Genomic DNA, 19,927 nt, shown 5'->3' with positions numbered 1-19,927 from the left:
AACCCATCCAAAATCCAATAGTTTCCCATCTATTTCTTAGTCTGGAGTCAAAATAGTAAATCTAACCCTTCCAAAGTCTATCTCTTTCCCTACTGTTGGTTATACTTGATTGGGAATAGTAAATCCAACCGTTCCGAAGTCAAGCACTTACCCTACTGTTGTTTACGCGAAGTGAGAATAGTAATGACCCCTCCGGAAGACCAATACCTTTCCTACTGTTGCTTAGACTGGAGTGGGAATAGTATATCTAACCCTTCTGAAGTACACCACTTTCCCTACTGCTCCTTAGACTGGTGCAGGGGTAGTAAATCGTACACCTTCGAAGTCCTGTGCCTTCCTTGCTGTTGTGTAAATTGGAATGGAAATAGTATATCGAACCACACCAAAATCCAGCAGTTTCCCTAATGGTGATTACAGTTGATTTATATGATTTTTATTATTGTTGTTCAATTTTATTTGTTTTTCAATATTTTTTATTTTTTATAATGTTTATATAATTTTTACAAAAATGTTTTAATGTAGTTTTATCTCTTTTTATATGTGTAATAATTTTTTATATAAAATTTTTTCTTTATTTTTGGTTTCTGTTAATATTTTTGTAAATTTGTTAAATTGTTAAAATATTATATTTTTTAAATATCTGTACATATTATTTCTAAACTTAGTGTATACTATTAAATAAAATGTTCTTTGTGTTTTTTAAATATTTAAAATATGTTAATATTTTTGTTCGTCATTTATGTTTGCTAATTTTCAGGTAATTTTACTGTTAATATTTAAAATTTTAAATTAAATGTATTTAAATGTTTGTATTTATTATATTTTAAAGTATATGTGTGTGCGTGTATATATATTTACATTTTATATATGCACATATACTTTAAAACAAAAATTTACTTAGAAAAAAAATATATATGTATAGTGCGTGTGATATTTGTCACTGTGAAATGTGCAACTGAGTGGTTTCAACAAGTACGGGCACTCCCAGCCCGACCATGTTGCGCTGCCGCTAGTGCCAGGGGGGTATTGGGAATTGCTGTGGTTCAATTACATTAAACATATTTTCAGTGAAAAAACAAAGGTTAAATCGACGTTATAGTTAGGTCTAAATTTCAGTGCCAACGTACCGATTTAAACAAAAAAAAAGCACTCAAATTCACCAGTAATAGTTACATCTAGTAGCTATAACTCGTGCCCTAACATAACTATAACTTACGCCCCTGCCATGCAGAGTATTGTCAACAATTGTCATATCAAATGTTGCAATGATGCTATCAATGATGTCATGAACAATGCCTCAACATATAGGCCCATAAGCCCAGGTTTAGAAATTTATAAAACCAGGGCTAGATCAGCGGCCCTGTATGGGGGTGAACTATGGGGGTATGTTGTGAGTCCCGAATTAACTAAAGCGGAGAACAGATTCTTGAGGCAGCTGCTCATGCTCCCGCAGAGTACCCCCCTTATTCCTCATCGGCTTGACCTGGGCCTACTCCCAATCCAGGAGGAATTGTCTCTTAAACCCCTTAGATTCTGGAGGAAATTATGGCTAACTCCTGAACTCACACAATATAGAACCGAACTGCAGGAAGTATTAAACCTGAGCAAAGCTGCGCACATCCCCTGGCTCTCCTATGTCAAACAGGAATTAATGTTAATGGGTCTTGCGGATTTGTGGTACCAGCCAGCGATTGCCTGTAGTGTGATCTCAGGAAAACACCTTACCCAGTCATATAGAGCTAGATGCACTAGTGTTTGGCTGCATAACTCACACATTGGTCCTATGGTAAATTCATTTTTAGAGTACAAATCTGTATACTCCTTTGAGGACTATTTAAATGTAATCTACCCTGTGCTGGCCAGAAAGTTATACATCCAATGGAGGTTCGGCTGCCTCCCCCTTGCATGTTTCACAAACAAGTGGTCTAGCTCCGGGGTTTCCAAATGCCCTGGCTGTGGCTCGGATCTAGAGAATGAATGCCACATTCTTTTCTTCTGTCCCATGTATAGCAGAGCTCGGAAGCACTGGATTATACCTGTTTGTAGGAACCTGGGCTTTCGTAAATATGCAGATGCACTTAGAGTCTTTAAATCTAATACAGCAGCTCACATTGTGTTTGCACTTTCCAAGTATCTCCATGCATTCTGGATAAAAAGGAGTTTTTTAATTCGAAACAGTGCCTAGACTAATCTGGGGTGTTAGCTGAAAAACTTTTGTCTTTTATTAACTGATGATGTTTTTATTCTGTATTTTATTGTATTGTGTTTTTATTGTTACTTTTATGGCCGAAACAGGTCGAAATAAAGTATTATTGAATTGAATTGACATGTCATAAGGAATGTAATATGTGGGGAAATTAGCAGTGCCTGGCGAGGGTGCGAGGTATTATTACCTTAGGGTATGATTTATAGTTACTAGAGATAACTAAAGCTGGTTAATCCCAGTGGTTTTCTGAGTTTAAAACGTTATGTTGGCACCAAAACTTAATGTTACTTTAACCTTTATTTTTTTCAGTGAATTTCCTTTTGTTTTTTTAATGTGAAATAATATGTTATTATCATATATTAAGTTAAAACCCTACCAAGGCCGTGTGCGATGGGGGTATGGCCGCAGGGCTTGGCCCTGGCAGGCAAGCAACCCCATGCCATGCATGTCCTTCGGCTGTGTGCGGTGTGGGATAGGCCACGGGACCTAGTTGGCGGCCACGCACTGTGTTAATTCCCCCGTCGGCAGCTAACTCCGACCCTGCACGGCGTGGAATTGGCCGCAGGGGACCAACCCCCTGTGACCCGTATTGAGTTCCAATTCTTTAGATTCTTTCTAGCCTTCTATTAGAAAGACTCATAATTTAGTAGCACCACATTATTAACCCTGGCCAAGAGATTAACCCTGAATAGGTGGCAGATTCGACTTCCTGCTGATTTTGAGTTCAACAAAGAGAGTTAGTAATAATCTGCGTGTTATTTTTAGTAAACACGGACCACGTGATTTCACCAAAGAGTACAGTTTAATTTTTTTAAATGTCATTGTCATATTGACAATATATATATTGTCAAATCGCAATGTCACCTTCATAAGCTAACATTTTGTTAGCTAGCCCTTATAATGTAACAAGTGTTATATCTTCTGACATTAGGGGCTTATGTAAAAAAAGCTCCAGGTAGAGAGCAAGTAGCAGTGGAGAATAAGGACAACCCGGGCAAGTTTTGCAAGTAAAAGTGGAGAGCAAGGACTAACCCTGGGCGTAGTTCGCGAAGTAGCACTACGCGAAGCTACGCAAAGTGCATTTAGCACTTCGCGAACTGCGTAGTACCCTGTTCGCACTGTGCAAGATGTTGTTTTCAATGATTGCACAGTGCGAACAAGCAACCGGCACTGTTCAATCATTGAAAACGGCATCTTGCACAGTGCGAGCTGTAGTTTTCTGCCGCACGAGTAGATTTTTACTCGAGTGGCAGCTTTCTCAACGCGGACAAGTAGTTTCTCATCGCGAGCGGTCGCGAGCATACGCGACCACTCGCAATGAGAAACCTGACCTCCTCGCGTTGAGAATCTCGCCGGGAGGTTTATTTTCCACGCTCGCGATCGCCAACTTGATGTTGCTGATCGCGAACGAGGAAAAAGTCTCGCCGGGATGTCATTTTGTTTGCTCGCGGTCAGCAACTTGACGTTGAGGACCGCGAGCAAGCAAAAAATGACCGCTGCACTTCTCAACACTACGCTACGCATGTTTGCACTGTGCTACGTGCAATTCGCGTAGTGCGAAGTAGCTCAAACTTCGCAAACTACGCGAGCGTAGCGTAGTGCTTTGCCCAGGCTTAGCAAGGACAACCCAGGCACGTTTCTCTACTAATCTGAGTAAGATTAGATACATTACCAATCAGTAAGATTTTGGCTTCTGGTTTCTAATATAAAGCCTGGATTGAATGTAGAAATCTTGAACCATACCCCATCTTCTTCATGACCACTCTTAGGTAATACCAAGATAACCTATCAACGGCTTTCTTAGCATCGAGCAGGGCCATTGCAAAGGTTTACGTCAAATAGTGTAGCAGCACAATTCATATGGTCTGTGGTACCCCTTCAAACTAAGCAGTGATCGCTTCCCTCGCCTCTGGATATTTAGACCCACTTCCAATGGATTGTGATTTTTATGGTGGCTAATCAAAAACGAAGGGGCCGATTTCGATGTCGGACGGACCTGAGTCAGGAGCCGTAACCGACCGACCTGCTGTCGTCGGTTACGGACCTGCAAGTACGATGCGACAGGACAGGGTTCGGTCGCACTCGTATACTTCACAATGCAAGCATGCATTCCGAGCGGAAATAATGCTTGCATTGTGAAAAGCAGGGGTGCTGTTCATCCCTGCACCCTGTGGCCGGCACCCCAAGGTGCCTGCCACCGGGCGCAGGGATCCACAGAGGGGCACCATAGGTGCCCCCAGGCCGCCATGCGTCAGCCTCGCAACCCATGGGGGGCCCTCCTGGGGGCCCCCAAAGACAGTTTCTGACTGCCTTTTCGTGCCGGAAAGACCGGCACGAATAGGCAGTGAAAAACTGCTATCGTACTCCCTCAGTCGTAAAGAGGCAGCCGGGGGAGTACTGAGGGATTTCCGGACTGTGGTCGGGCTCTCCGAGCCTGTCGTCAACTATCTGGAAATCCGTGCCGGATTCCTTTCCGACCAAGCCCATGGGAATGGCTCGGTCGGAAAGGAATCCGGCCCGACACGTTCCGATTCGGTCGGAAGGGCTCCGACCATCATTTGGAGCCCTTCCGGCCGAAATCGGACTCGGCCCCCAAATAGAAATATTCATTTTAGAAGGCACAGTGCAATCCGATCTTTTAAAGTATAAATACAATCACTCTGTAAACAAAATTTGCGTGCACAGGCCTTTTGATCTATACATTCGCTTTCTAGTGTAAACAAGCATCGGCAAAGCCATTAGCTCAGCCATATACAACTTAGACCTATTGGTTTTGCCACTGCTTGTGAAAATGGCATATCAAAATATTTTCTTTTTCTTTTGTAGCACTTCTCAAATCCCCATGTAGGGTGTCACTGCCCTTTACATATTCCCCCCCCCCCCCCCCCCCCCCAAAAAAGGGCCATGACATTTAGATAAAGCAGAGAGGGTTTCAGCAGTGTAAGTGTCATATATGAGTCATATCGCTATGCATTGATATACATTGCATGTTTTGACGTTACAGTGTACGATGTGAATGGAGATGTGCTCTCTAAGTATATGATGATATGTAGTGTACCTAATAGCAAGGTCTGTGCAATGTTTTTGTTACGCCAGCATAATTTTACGTAATTCCAGAATTTCACGTTAAATTAAATGTCCAAGATTTGCAGCGTTTCATAAAACGTGACATTTTCTGTGTTTTTTTACTGGTTTGAATACGTTGCCGAGAATCATTTTCTTCTTCAAGGGCATACCCTTGCAGAGTAAAGTTACTTGAGAGCCCTACGAAGTGCATTTTTTGTAATATGGGCAATTTTGCTAAAGGGGTTTGTAATTTTGCGATTTTGTTTGGTTTGCACTCTGAATTATGTAACCAAACACATACCATGACCTATAAATCTGGTTGTAATAGTTTGGTGAAAATAATGTGAATTGTAAGTGTTGTGCTTTGTCAGTAAAGCTGACTGTGGATGCTGAATGTGTTGTAATATTAGTTATTAATATAAACAGTATAATGATGTGCAGTGTACTTTACAATATTGATTTTTGAATGAAATGCAGTAGAGTCTTTTAAGTACCAAGGTCTCTGGCATACAGATGTCTTTGCAAAGGACAATGGGTGTTGCAGAGTCTGGTGATTGGGAGTTATATGATGTGGCAAGAAAGAAATATATTGTGCACCACTTAGATTTTAAAATGGGGCAATCGGGTTATTTTGGGTATTGGGCCAATAATACAGTGCCTTCTTCTGGTGCATTTACAGATGTGTACTCTTTTGAGGAAGAGGAGGCGATCATCGACCCACACATAGCTAAGCATTTGGCACATTTTGGAATTGATATGCTGCAGATGAACAAGGTAAGCAATTCTAATTAATTTAATATATGGGATAAAGAACACCCTGCCGTGCATTATAAGGATATTGCAAGTCATCGAGGAGTTCCATGACCATATAGAGCATGGGTGCTCACAAACATTTTCTCAGGGGCCAAAGAGTACAGTAAGGGGTGAGCCCGAGGGCCACACACGTGCTGGTGAAAGCTCAGGGAGACCGCGTGAGGTGGGACAAAAATGAAACATGAACCTTTTCAAAAGATTATTTGAAGATGTTTTCTTTGAAGTATTTTTGCACATTTTGCAGCAACATATAATACTGTGTATTCTATACATTTTGTTAGTTTTGTAGTCTGTTATGATGTGAGTAATACATTTTTAAACAAATTACTTATATATTCACAGTGCTTACTATCATAGGATGGGACCCAATAGCACTAAAAATACACCATTGCATTTCCCCAGTTCACCAACCAGGATTCAAGTCAATGACCTCAATTTACACTGAACTCTATAGTGATCAAACTGCCCTTCCCTACAAAAACAATGTAGTTGCAGATATTAGTTTAACTTGCAGTAATGTTTAATTTAAGGTGTGTGCATTATAAATGATGTGTAGTTACCTGCAGGTTAAATAACAAGAAAATCTTTACAAAGCAGTTAGTTTTTTAGGTACCGTCTAGCCACCTCCTCACTACCCCTGTCCTGTAGTACTTCTCTTTGTAGTTCCCATACATTTCCAACGCACTTAAAGTCTGCTCAGCTTAGCTATCACCGATGAGCTGGGTTGCCTTGCTGATAGTACAAGCTGAGCTAGATGTAGAAACAAAGCCCATAGCCTGAAGATCACAAATAATGTACCCTTGTTACATCGTTTTCTTTGAATTCAGATTATGGGCTTTGTTTCTGTAGTCACTTCAGCGTGTTCTATGAGCAGGGCGGCTCAGCTCAGAAAAAAAGCTCAACTGACCATCTAAAAAAAAGCTCAGACTCACCGTACTCCCGTAAAAACTTAAATAGCCTCATCAGGGGTAGTAAGCGCTATATTAATAAAATTACAATAGGTGGAACCAAGATATACACGTTTTCAGATTTTTAGCAAGCTTTTCATTAGGTCAAAGTCACTTATTTCGTATTTGATGTAACTTAATGAAAACCTTAATAAAACATTAACACGTATATAGTTTGGATATTGATATTACTTTTCTGGTTTTACAACTGTATTTCGAGGAAAAGTGTCTGATCCGTCTCCCAGTTTAGGGTTAGATTACTCTTCGCCCAAAAGTGGTAGCAATAGCGGGCACATGGTTCCAAGTCCAAGAGAGACGGCTCTTACAGATTGATTCCTGACCTTTGGCTCCAAATGAGAGTGAATCCACAAGGACAAGGGAGGGAGCAGACAAAGGCCCTGGCAGGTCCTTGCTTGAGATCAGACTCCGGTGAGCACTTAGCACAGCTGTATGCTGGACTTCTTCATAGCTGGCCAGGGGGCCAGTTTGTGAGCTTGGGAACACTTCTTCCAACACTGAGGCCCAAAGACTGGGGATGGGCTCAAGGCTTTGCCAAACAGAACAGAGGCAAGTGGGTACCAGTGTTGGAAGATGGTCAGTGGTGGACACAGAATTAACGGGTTGTTGGTGCAGGAGAATGCTGGGCTACCGAACTAATAGGGTCAGCCACACTTCTTGAATACATTCTTGGCAGACTCATTGCCCTCAATGGTGTTGGGTGGAGATCAGTTCAGTACATTAAAGAGGGTGGTGTTTTAAGACTGCATCCATCGCCAAATAAAACAATGCAAGCAATTTGGGAATTTATAAATGTATGTTTCTTCTGGAGGAATCACTTAAACTGTGGATTATTGTTTTCTAACTTCATGTAGAGCCTACTTTGAAATGTGAGGTGTCACAGTTGATAGTGCCTTTGTGCAAAAAAGACTGTACAGTGTCTGTTTCTACAGTAAGAAATTCATATAAACCGAGCACTGCTTATCTTCGGACAAGTCTCTGGTCTACAGCTAAACCCCAGTAAGTCCGTCCTAGTCCCTGAACATATGTCAAGAGATTGCTTTGATTGGCAATCCATGATACCTATCAGAAGACAATCTTTCAAATATCTGGGAATATGGCTGACCCTGCTCCCTGATCTCGCTTGGTCACTTAACGTTACCCCGCTGGTGAAAAGAGACCAAGACGATCTTCACAAGTGGCAGACACTACCTCTTAACCCCCTGGGACGAGTCGCCCTCTTCAAAATGATGATACTCCCCAGGTTCCTTAATGTGATCCAAAATACCCCATTTCATTTCCCACAGGCATGGTTTAGAGAACTCGATAGTTTGACCACTAAATTTCTTTGGGGTGGGCGGAGGCCTCACATGGCCCTGTCCCAATGCCGGATTCCATCCTTCGATGGGGGCAGAGGCATGACCAATCTGTACTTGTACTACCTGGCAACTCGCCTACTCACATTGCACGACTGGTTTAACGGAGGCTGGTCTGATCTGGCGTACAGAGTAGAGTTGAACGGCCTGGGCCTACCCAAGATTCAAGAAATTATGCATGGGGGTCCTATCCCAAAAACTCTACCAACGGTGATGCAGGTAGTCCTTCTGGCATGGCGCGCCTCTTGTGCCATACCCAATGGACAAGCAAACTGACCCAACATACACCACTTTGGCAGGGTACCTGGCTCCGAGAGGTCAGCAATCTGAAGGGCTTCCGAGCCTGGGACCTTAATGGTATTTCACAGCTTGGCGATGTTTGGACAGGAGACCACATACGCACTTTTCATGATCTCCAGACCGGATATTCCCTACACTCCTGTAGGCACAAACTATGACAGGCAACCTGGGCAAGGGAGGAATCTCTCGTATATACCGCTCACTAACCAACAACACTCCGAACAGGCTGGACCAGGGATGGATTGGAGCTCTTGAAGAGGAAGACTGGAGGGACGCACTGATGGCCCCCAAAACAGTCACCACATCAGCAAGACTCCGTCTGGTCCAACTGTACTATCTACACGCTGCCTACCTAACACCGAAGCGCCTTTACGGCGCAGGTCTGAAACCAACCGCATCATGTAGATGCTGCGCACACCACCAAGCAGATTTCTTTCCCCGTCATTGTGCGATACTGGGACTCTATAGAAAAAGAGCTTACAGAGGTCCTGGGCTGGGAGGTTCCACACGCTCCATTAAATGAGCTCCTGGGAATCACGAATGGCCTAGATGGATCCAGATCCGACAAACAATTCCTCAACACAGCCATGATGGTGGCCAAGAGGGACATTGCTGCTAACTGGATAAGTCCTGTCCCATCAAGCATAACGAAATGGCGCAGAGGGGTGGACTGATGCGCGGAGCTTGAGAGACAGATGTTTGAGGCCAGAGGGTGCCTGGTTAAACACCGCAAGGTTTGGGGGAAATGGTTGGGGCAGATGGAATAAGAGCATTTTACATTGGGGGCTGTGTGCGCTGTGCGGGATTCTGTGGGATCATGTATTACATATCCATCCTCCCTTGTATTAGTAGCACGAAGGCGCCATATAGCTGCTATACTATGCTGTATTGTTTAATGCTGGTTTTTCTTGTTCACAAAACCAATAAAATTGATTATCAAAAAAAAGAAATTCATGCAAAAAGGGCATAACTTTCAATAGCGTGGGAAAAGTGTTTAGCGAACCAAAGACTAAATCAAATGTTTTACATATTGACATTTGGCACGATGCATATTAACTTATTAGTACCTTTTACAAGACTATTGAAATATGTACATTTGTCCATCTTACTGTCTTCCCCTTCAGACAGAGAATGGAGTGGTGGATAATGTGGTCACACCAAGAATAACTGAATGGGAAGTTATACAAGAGTCTGGAATGAAGTTAAAACCTATGTTTGGTCCAGGATACACTGGCATAAAGAACTTGGGAAATAACTGCTACATCAGCACTGTGATGCAGATCATTTTCAGTATCCCAGAATTTCAACGAGCGTAAGTAGCCCCTCTTCATTTTCCATTGAGATGTCTGTAATTTTGTAAGACGTACTAAAATAACTTCCACCAAGGACTGACTGAGTGGTTGGTGCTTAGTTCTTCTCAACTCTAGTTCACCCTTTACTATAATAGCAGCTGGTTGGTGTTATTCAGTCACCTGCCAACAGCAGAAGTTGGTTCCACCCTTCTTTTACAGGGTGAAAGACTCTGAGAAGGGAGAGAGGATCTGGGATAGTAAGCTGAGAAAGAGAGTATACACTTTTAGTGTATTAACGGGAGTTTAAATGTAGGGTTCACACCAATGAATGGGACTGAGTGGGTGAGTGTTCCTCACCTGTGTGACAGACTATTCTGCAGGGGTAGGACAGTCCAAATAGTACGGATCAGGAAAGAGAATGTGTTAGGTAGATTACATTTGACCCTCATACCTAGCATAGCAAGAAATAACTTCAATATTAATGCAGAGTAACACTTCACACTATATAAAACCACTGTCAAGAGAATAACAGCTTTTTATATCTGTTTATTTAATCTTATTTACTTGTATTTTATTGTACTAGGGCTAGGCTCAAAATCCTCGGAGTTCAGAAAGACAGTTGCGAAATAAGTGTAATGAAGAAATGAGAAAAAAAATCGCAGCTTTGACTACTTATACATTTTAAATGAGGACACCTAATGTTAATTACTATACCGACCCATCTCTCAAGCAACAAACTCAGTAAGACAACTTTTTAAAGGTCTAGAAAAGCTTACCACTCCTGTAACACAACGTTACCAAGTCCAGCATTCACATGATCTTTGTGACAAACCATCTAAGTATTTTAATCTCCAGAATCAGACCAGTCTGCACCCAAAAAGCCATATTATAAACAACTTTTCTAAGTTTCTTAAATTTCCCAGTGAAATGCAGAACACATTGAGCCGCTCTCAGAAATAACTAATTTGAATCCAATACAGGCTTATCCACCTCTAAATTCCAATGGCTCGCGTTCAGACATCTGCCTTGCAGGTATGATGAAACAACTAAGCGCGATGATAATTCATGACATTATTGCCTTTTTAAATCTTTGATTACAGCAGGGAACTATTCCTCACAAGCAGCAACAGAAACAGTCTTCGCTTCCAGCTCATGACCCCAAATTAATACCATCTATATCACTCCTTCCCTAAATAGGGAAGGTATTGAAACACTGGTCTCTTCATAACTACATGCTTTCATAGACACCGACAATCTTTTACATCCTGTACAGGACAGTTTCACACTGGGATACAGCACAGAATTGTCCATTACATCTGTCTGTGATGATATGCTGGGACTGGTCGACCAGGGTAACGCTGATGCCCTTGTCCTGTGGGACGTTTCGGCAGCCTTCAACGTCATTGATCATGCATTACTGTTCAATTATTAAGACACAAACATTGGTGGTGAAGATATGGCTGTAAAGGAGATGAACATTTGTCCTTCACACTTGAATATATTTATGCTTCCTTTTTTTTTCAGTTGCTTAGTTCTAAGGGCACACCATTCTACATGTACATCGATGATTCACTTATGTTGTTTAACATAGTAAATTCTCATGTTTTTGTCAGCAATTCATTCACGGTCACGATGATCTATCCAGCATTTTAACCACTGTGTACCACTGAGTGACCTCCAATTTCCTGAAACTTAATCGTGCCAAAATCAAGTGCCTCATCAGCAGATATTCCTCTAGCAACTTCAGTTCCATCTAATGGGCGGAAACTATGGTCCCTCTTCCAAAACCTGCCTATGGAGTTCAAAATCTAGCCATATTCATATATTTCAATCTTCCTCTAGACCATTAAACTTGCCAGCACCTGATTTTGCATATTGAGCATCAGAGAAAATTCTCCAGTCTATTGTCCCAGAACTTAATACTAACATACTTGTGTCACTGATTCTGTCATGCCTTCAATACGGGAATAGCATCTATTTAAGATTACCTGACAAGTTCAGCAGGTCTAAATTGATCCATCCACCATGACCGGAACCAAACAAAGGGATCATATCAGTCCATCCTTAAATGCCGTCAATGACTCTACGTCAAGAAATGTGCTTTTCACATCTTTGGTACTCTTACACAAGGTTATTCACCTGGCTGTCCTCCCTTCCTAGTCTTAGTGCCATGTCCCACAACAATTCTCACGTTTCCTGGGTCAGTAGTTGCTACATGGACCAAACAAGCCTCCTTTGAAGATAAAACCTTTTATGTCATAGTCACTGGGGATTGAAGTACATTTCTCCCTGACCTCTGTCCTTGAACTCGCTCAAAGTCTTCACAAATAAATTGAAACTTAGCTTTTTCATTTATAACATTTGGGTTTTGTTTTAGTTTAGTCTCTGCTTTAATCACTTATGCCAAGATTTTAGTGTTACTTTTTATGACGCTATGAAACTCCTGTGTACTTATGCTCAATAAATCCCCCATAGCATAACATCCCCATTTTCTCCACCTATGAGTGACAGAATGGGTTTAGACTGATATATACACAGGTCATAAATTGTATTTTGGGGTACTAAGGAATGTGGTCAATTAGAAAGAATTGTGACTATAGTACAGTTGCCCAGCCATAGACATACAGCAACAGGCGAAGATGCAATTTCTGTGATATATTTGGTGGTTTCAAGAAATAAAGAGTGCGGAAGATGGTGTTCAGACATCTGGTGTAAATAATTTACATTGGTTTGCTGACCGTTCCAACAGGTGTCTTTAGGGAGGATGACTAATTTGTGGATTCTGGCAGAAGTGCAGTAGGCCAGAAGAATCTTAAATAAGCCTGTTTGAGTTATGGAAGGGGTAGTATTTTTTCGATGACTGTTGATAGCTAAATTTGCCGCTATTTATCTTAGTTATTACAAGTGTTGGTCTTCAATTTTGTAGAGTTTTCCCATTTCACTTGGGTTTTTACATTCAGACTAGTGGATTTTCGGTCAAGAATGTAATACCTCTAGGCGATTTTTTTTTAAGTAAATTCGGCAATTCTGCTGGTGATAGGCAAAACAGTTTAACAATTACAACTTTAAGTTTTACAAAGTTGTAAATTCAAGGATTTCGAATCCATTCAAGTACTGCTTTGGTGAAAAGTGAAGTGGGATTCTAGAATCCCAGATCTTGTACCTGCAATATTCCTTTACTAACCCAGTTTTCCCAACAGAGTATGGACTCCTGAACTGTAACCATATTGTTTTTCAATATGGACATCATTAGACCTGTCAGCCTTAGAGCGGTCTTCCCCCAAACGTTTTGCCTTCACTCCTTCTGTTTTGCTGAATTTGTGTTTGTTGGCCTTAGGATTCTGTGCACTTCACCACTGATAAACCAGCGCCAAAGAGCTTGTGCTGTCTTTGTCACATGGTGAAATTAGCTTACACCTAAATCGGCTCAAGTAAAGTTGTACTACAGGTACCGGGGACCTGTAAATGAAATGGTACTCGTGGACCTGCAACACTGTTTATGCCATCCACTTAACTAGCCTTACCTGAAAAGTTCCTTAGGTTTTTTTCAGTTGGTCTAAATTGTTCCATCCACCATGACCAGAACCAAACCAAGGGATCATATAAGTCCATCCTTAAATGCCTTCAATGACTCTATGTCAAGAAACGTGCTTTTTACATCTTTGGTAATCTTACACAAGGTTATTCACCTGGCTGTCCTCCCTTCCTAGTCTTAGTGCCATGTCCCACAACACTTCTCACTTTTCCTGGGTAAGTAGTTGCTACATGGACTAAACATGCCTCCTTTGAAGACAAAACCTTTTATGTCACAGCCACTGGGGATTGAAGTAAATTTCTCCCTGACCTCTGTCCTTGAACTCGCTCAAAGTCTTCACAAATGAATTGAAAGTTAGCTTTTTCATTTATAACATTTGGGTTTTGTTTTAGTTTTGTTTTAGTATATGCTCTGCTTTAATCACTTTGGCCAAGATTATGGTGTTACTTTTTATCGTGCTATGAAACTCCTGTGTAATATGCTCAATAAATCCCCCAAAGCATAACATCCCGATTTTCTCCACTTATGATTCTGTACACTTTACTACTGATAAACAAGTGCTAAAGAGCTTGTGCTGTCTTTGTTACATGGTGAAATTAGCTTACACCTAAATTGGCTCATTTAATTTACTTGTAAGTCCCTATTAAAGTTGTACTACAGGTACGAGGGGCCTGTAAATGAAATGCTACTGGTGGGCCTGCAACACTGTTTATGCCATCCACTTAAGTAGCCTTTCCAACTGGTCCTAGGCCTGCCATTGCAGCCTGTGTGTGCAGTTTTAAACTGCCACTTCAACCTGCCAAAACAAACCTTTTGCCAGGTCTAAATCTTTCTTTTGAATACATACAAGTCACATCCTAGAGTAGGTCCTAAACAGCCAATAGTGGAGGGTGCAGTGTATTTAATATGTTAGACATGTACATTTGAGTTTTACATGTCACGTGAAAAACTAATTATTATTTTTCACTAATGTGAGGCCTACCTCTCCCACTGGATAACATTGGGTTATCTTATTACCTTTAATAAGTGATAAGTTTTAATTGGAAGCAGGTAGGAAAGTCATGTTTGTGTTTATGCAATTGTAATTTAAAACCCTCTTTAATGGTAGTCCAATTTTAGGTCACAATTCTGAAAATGCCACTTTTAGAAAGATGGCATTTTCTTCCCCTTACCATTTGGTGCCTGCAACCTTTTCCAGGGTCACATGCCTAGATGTGAGTGACTGGCAGTTGGCCTTTGTATACTCCTTCCAGACAGCCACACAATAGAGGGACTAGATGTGCCTGAATGGGCCAACACTGGCAGCATGGGGGTAGAGCTGTGCACAGTCTCACTTACACATCAATAGGCTGGGCCCTGCTCACACACAGAGAACTTCACACTAGCGTTTGTGGCTGTAGCCAAACTATAGCCAGGAAAGGGAGGCATGAAATTCCAGACACCTCTGTAGGAGGAAACTCCAGAAGCTTCTCCCACTTCAAACTGGCACCAGGTATAAATATTGGACTGTCAGACCCATCTCTTCAGTACACTCCTGGAACTATGGATACTATAAAAGAAGGATGCCCTGCTGCTTGAGGCCTATCTTGCTTGCTAAGAAGGAATACTCGACCTGCACCCTTCTCCCCAGGCTGAAGTGACTCCAAGGGTCAGCTGACTGGCCTCCTATTAGAGCTACAGGGACATAACAATCTCTAGAGGTTTCCCTGCATCTGTCCAGCTGACCTGTTGCCTGGACAGGCAACTTGCTGCAACTCGACCTGCCTGAGCTCTGCTGGTCTCTGCGGGAGTGAGTTCCTGTCCTCGCGAACTCCTCTAATGTGAACTGAACTCTTCGAGCTGGACTTTAGAAGAGAACTCTTTCAGCAGGACTAACCTGGTCCCTGTATCCAGCCGCTCTTCATTGTAATTGGACTGAACTTTCACACGGTCTCCCATGACCAGATAGTCGCAAGTGGTACTTTGTGCCTTTAGACACTATACCTACCATAAATGGATTTTCGTCATTTTGATGTCAAATAATTTATTACATTTTTCTCTATTTTTTCAATTGGTGTTGGATTTTTCTTGTGTTTTGTTTTTACTTTATTACTGTTTGTGTGTTGCATAAATACTTTACACATTGCTTCTAAGTTAAGCCTGACTGCTTTTGTGCCAAACTACCATTGGGTTAAGCACAGGTTTAAATTGTGATGTTTTGTGGTTCACCCAGACTAGAAGTTGTGGCTGTTGCTTAAGTACGGTTTCACCCCTCCCAACCAATAACCCAATTTTTCCCAGACATCCTAGTGGAATTATACATTTTGATTTTGAGTTTAGAGTCTAATAACTTGCATACAGAGGCTGTTTCTGATAATAAATTGAAACATGTATGGAATGTTAAATTTAGCTCCAGTTAGTGTTAACAGAACCGGGTGGGGAGTCTCTCGGGGAAAGCTTCTCAGAAAGGAACCACATTCTACTCTGATGAATGATGGGATCAAATTGATATTAATAGAAATCTGCGATATTAATACCTCTTGGATATTGCTTAACATGTAGTTTTTGGATCAAGATTTTGACTTTTGTAGGTTTCTGTAATCTAAAGTTTCTGTGATGAGGTGGCTAATCGTTAGAAATGGGGGTCTCTAGTTGGCAAGGGTTTGCACCTTTGTCCAAATAGGGACCCTTTGTTCTAGCCAGGAAGGGGGATAGATACTAAAATAACCCCTGCTCACCCCCTTGGTAGCTTGGCACGAGCAGTCAGGCTTATCTTAGAGGCAGTGTGTAAAGCATTTGCACATAACCAACAGTAATACAGTGAAAACACTACAAAAGGACACCACACCACTTATATTTTCATATAGTTGAATCCAACATACAGTACTTAAATATATGCATTTTGCAAAAAGGACCTTAAAATGTAGTTTCTTGAAGTCGGTAGCTCCGTCCGGTGTATCCAACAGTTCCTTCTGACTGCGTCTGTCAGAGCGTCGGCAGACTCGTAAACAGTACCTTTTCGTTGCAGCCGATCACATTAGTGTGGGCCAGCCGTGGCAACCGTCGTGGTTTTCGTTGTGAAGCATAGGGGTGCGGTGTGCTGTGCCCTCAAGTCGCGGTGCAGGCAGCGGCTCGGTGATGGTCATCAGCTGCATCGGTGAGACCAGGGCTGCGATGCGGAGTGAAGGCAATGCTCGTTGCGGTGCTGACAGGTCACGGTGCAGGCAACAGAGCTGGTTACGGGGAGCTGGTGCCGATCAGTCCGGACTGCGATGTGGGACAAGGTGGTGCATCGTGAGACGTACGAGCGGTGTCCCCAGCCACGGTGCAATCACGGGTGTCGAGGTCAGCAGGCAGCGACGGCGTCGGTGAGACAAGTGCGGCAAAGTGCAGTGAGGTGGTGCGGACTGCAGTGCCCACAGGTAACGGTGCAAGCAGTGGCTCAGTGGTGGTGGCGGCGGCATCGGTGGTCGTCGTGGGTGAGACCAGGGTTGAGGTGCGGCGGTGTCCTCTACGGTGCCTTCAGGACACAGAGCCAGTGGCGGAGTCGGTGACGGAGTGGGTTGCGGTTTCCCCCCTCTGTGACAACTGAAACCGCGGTTCCAGAGGCGCTACCCAGAGATAAATAAAGTCTTTGTGGTCCCTGAGACTTCAGAACTGGAGGCAAGCTCTACTTCAAGCCCTTGGAGATACTCAGAACAAGTAAAGAAAGTTCAGTCCAGTCCTTTCACTGCCCAAGGCAGAAGCGGTAACTGCAGGCCAACCCAACAAAGCAACAACACAGCAAAGGGGCAGTACTCCTCCTAGCAGTTCTTCCAGCTCTTCTTCTTGGCAGGTTCCTTGATTCCAGCAAGTTTTAAAGTTCTGGGGTTTGGGCCCCAATATTTATACTACCTTTCTCCTAGTTCTGTGGGGCAGAGAGTGTCGGTGCCCAGCTCAAACCAGTTCTGTCCCCTCTGGCCCGGTTTCCTGGCAGGAGGTGGAGACAACATTGTCCAAGGCAGACCAGGCCTATTCAGGTGCAAGGAAATCTCCTCCCACTACTCTAAATGCAGCTCAGATCTATTCAGTCCTTCCCTGATTCATCCAGGAAAGGCAGGACATACCACGACCCCCCCCCCCCCCACCAGTGGCTGTCTGAAGAGAATGCACATCCCCAGCCCCTGTCACTTCAAAGCCAGACAGTCAATCCACAAACTCAGCAGAGGCACACAGGATGGCTAAGCAAGAAAATACCTACTTTCTAAAAGTGGTATTTTCAAACACAGAACATAAAATCTATCTTTACTAAAAGATGCATTTTTACATTCTGAGTCCAGGCATACTAACCCCTGTTTCTCTATCTTGTAGGGGTGACTTAATGCAAGAAAAGGGAAGATTAGGGCCTGGCAAGTGGGAGCACTTGCCAGGTCGACATGGCAGTTAAAAACTGTGTGCAGACACTCCAGTGACAGGTATGAGAACCCTTTTCAGGGCTGCTTGTGTGGGTGGCACAACCAGTGCTGCAGGCCCACTAGCAGCAATTGATTTACAGGCCCTGGCACCCTCTCTGTACTTTACTAGGGACTTACTAATACATCAAATATGCCAATCATGGAAACACTGATCCATAATACAATTTACAACAGGAGCACTTGCACTTTAACACTGAACAGCAGTGAAAAAGTGTGCAGAGACACTAAACCAGCAAAGACAGAGTGAAAACCAGAAGGTCAAAAGGCAAAATGTCAAGGGAAACACGCCAAAAGATGCCAGGTCTAACACCAATGTTTTTAAACAAGTTATTCGATAATCTGATAGGAATCATGATGATTCATTAATTTGCATTGGTAGTTATCTTCATTTTAATTATTTAAACTCTACCCCTCGAGGATGTCTTTCAGTGACCATTATTCAATCTTGGTAGTGAATTGTGTAAATGAAAAACAGGCTGATAATTTGTCTTTGCCTTCTCATCAAGTTTGTGAAGTTTGTAAGTTTATGGGTTCTTGTGTAACTGTTCTGGGTGTGTACTGTTAACACCCACAACCAGGCAGTAATCTTCAGGAAACAGACATGCACAACAGATAACCCTTAGGCACAGGGAGAAATGCACAACATGGCCTCTCAAAATAAATGGAGGTACAGCTCCAATGTCATGTGTCATCTTGGAACCATTCGAATCTTTTGGCTACCTGGAGGCCACTTTCAGGATGTCATGGCAGAAAAATCTCCCCAGAAATGGACACAATAACAAGCAATCATCTCAGGGGTAAAGTGGGAAAGTAGATGGTTCGGTGCGGTTCTCAAGGGTTTATCCAGCTGGACCTCTGGAGACAGGATGCAGTCATCTCCTTTATTCAGGTGTCAAGTAGCCTTCTTCCAGAACTGAATCCAGAACCACTGCAAAGCTTTAATGAGCCTCAGCAGCGCACTGTATAGTGAAAAACTGGCTTTCAGTTGTATCAGTCTTGTATCCTGCAGTTTACCAATAATTGGTGGCGTGGAACTAAATTTACATCCATGCTGCCCCAGTTATGACTTCGAAATATAAAAGTAGGGTCACCACCCGTAAGCATCCCTGGATGGCTTTGATGGGTGGGGTTTGGATTGGTCTGGTGTGCCAGTATCCAGCTTACTCCATTTTCTGTGTTTAGGTGGGCTTTTCTCACCACCCAATAGAAGTACTAGTCTTCTTTTACCCCCACCCACCTCCCACCGGCAAGGCCATTGTTGATGGTAGGTTTGCTGTTGTGCACTAAGAAGAAAATTCCAATTAAACGATTTTAGAATGGAGTAGGACCCCTACCCCTTTGTGAATGTTAAGAAAAAATATTTTTTTTAAGAGTAGGTAGTGGTCCAATGGAACATTGCTTACTCTCCAGAAATAAAAATTACACTTTTCATTTTTTTTTTTTAAACAGATCACGTTTTCCATTAAGGAAAAGGGGTTGCATTTAAAGAAAAAAATTGCTTTATTTAAAAGCAGTCACAGACATGGTTGTCTGTTGACCTCTGCACGCCACCTTCCCTGTGAGGGCTGCGATTCCTAGTAGGTCACAGTTTGTGAGCTTCTTTATTAATATGCATGAGGTAGGTCAGATTGCGGCCCACTACGACTCGCTAATTTGCAAAATGACCTATTAGTACATAGCTTGCTTTGCAAATTACCACACTCGTCACAGAAATACTGGACGCAAATTGCGACCAGTATTTTGCGGCCAGTTGTACGTAGATATAGCCCCATTTTTGGTGTACTTTCTATGCAAAGTGTTTGGGAGCCGCGCTTTCTTAGGTTAGTACATTTGGTCTAATGCAGCGCACATGAGCGTTTCCAGCATGAATGGCCTACAAGTGACGGATAAAAATCATTGAAGTATTCCTTAAAAATGTTTTATTGTCATAACTTGGTCCAATGTACTTGAAAATTACTTTCA

General features: G+C 42.5%; 1 protein-coding gene across 2 annotated transcripts in view; it reads left to right on the top strand.

Annotated features, from left to right (window-relative positions):
• USP13 (ubiquitin specific peptidase 13) overlaps positions 1-19,927 on the top strand; it is a 324,868-nt gene that overhangs the window by 169,665 nt on the left and 135,276 nt on the right. For both annotated transcript variants that reach the window (XM_085635387.1, XM_085635386.1), the window contains exons 7-8: positions 5,952-6,046; positions 9,830-10,017. In XM_085635387.1, the coding sequence (XP_085491513.1) occupies positions 5,952-6,046; positions 9,830-10,017 (283 nt within the window). The remainder of the gene's footprint in view (positions 1-5,951; positions 6,047-9,829; positions 10,018-19,927) is intronic.

The sequence above is a fragment of the Triturus cristatus genome, chromosome 11, assembly GCF_964204655.1.
Source record: "Triturus cristatus chromosome 11, aTriCri1.1, whole genome shotgun sequence".
NCBI lineage: Eukaryota > Metazoa > Chordata > Amphibia > Caudata > Salamandridae > Triturus > Triturus cristatus.
This window is presented reverse-complemented; position numbering and strand designations above follow the sequence as displayed.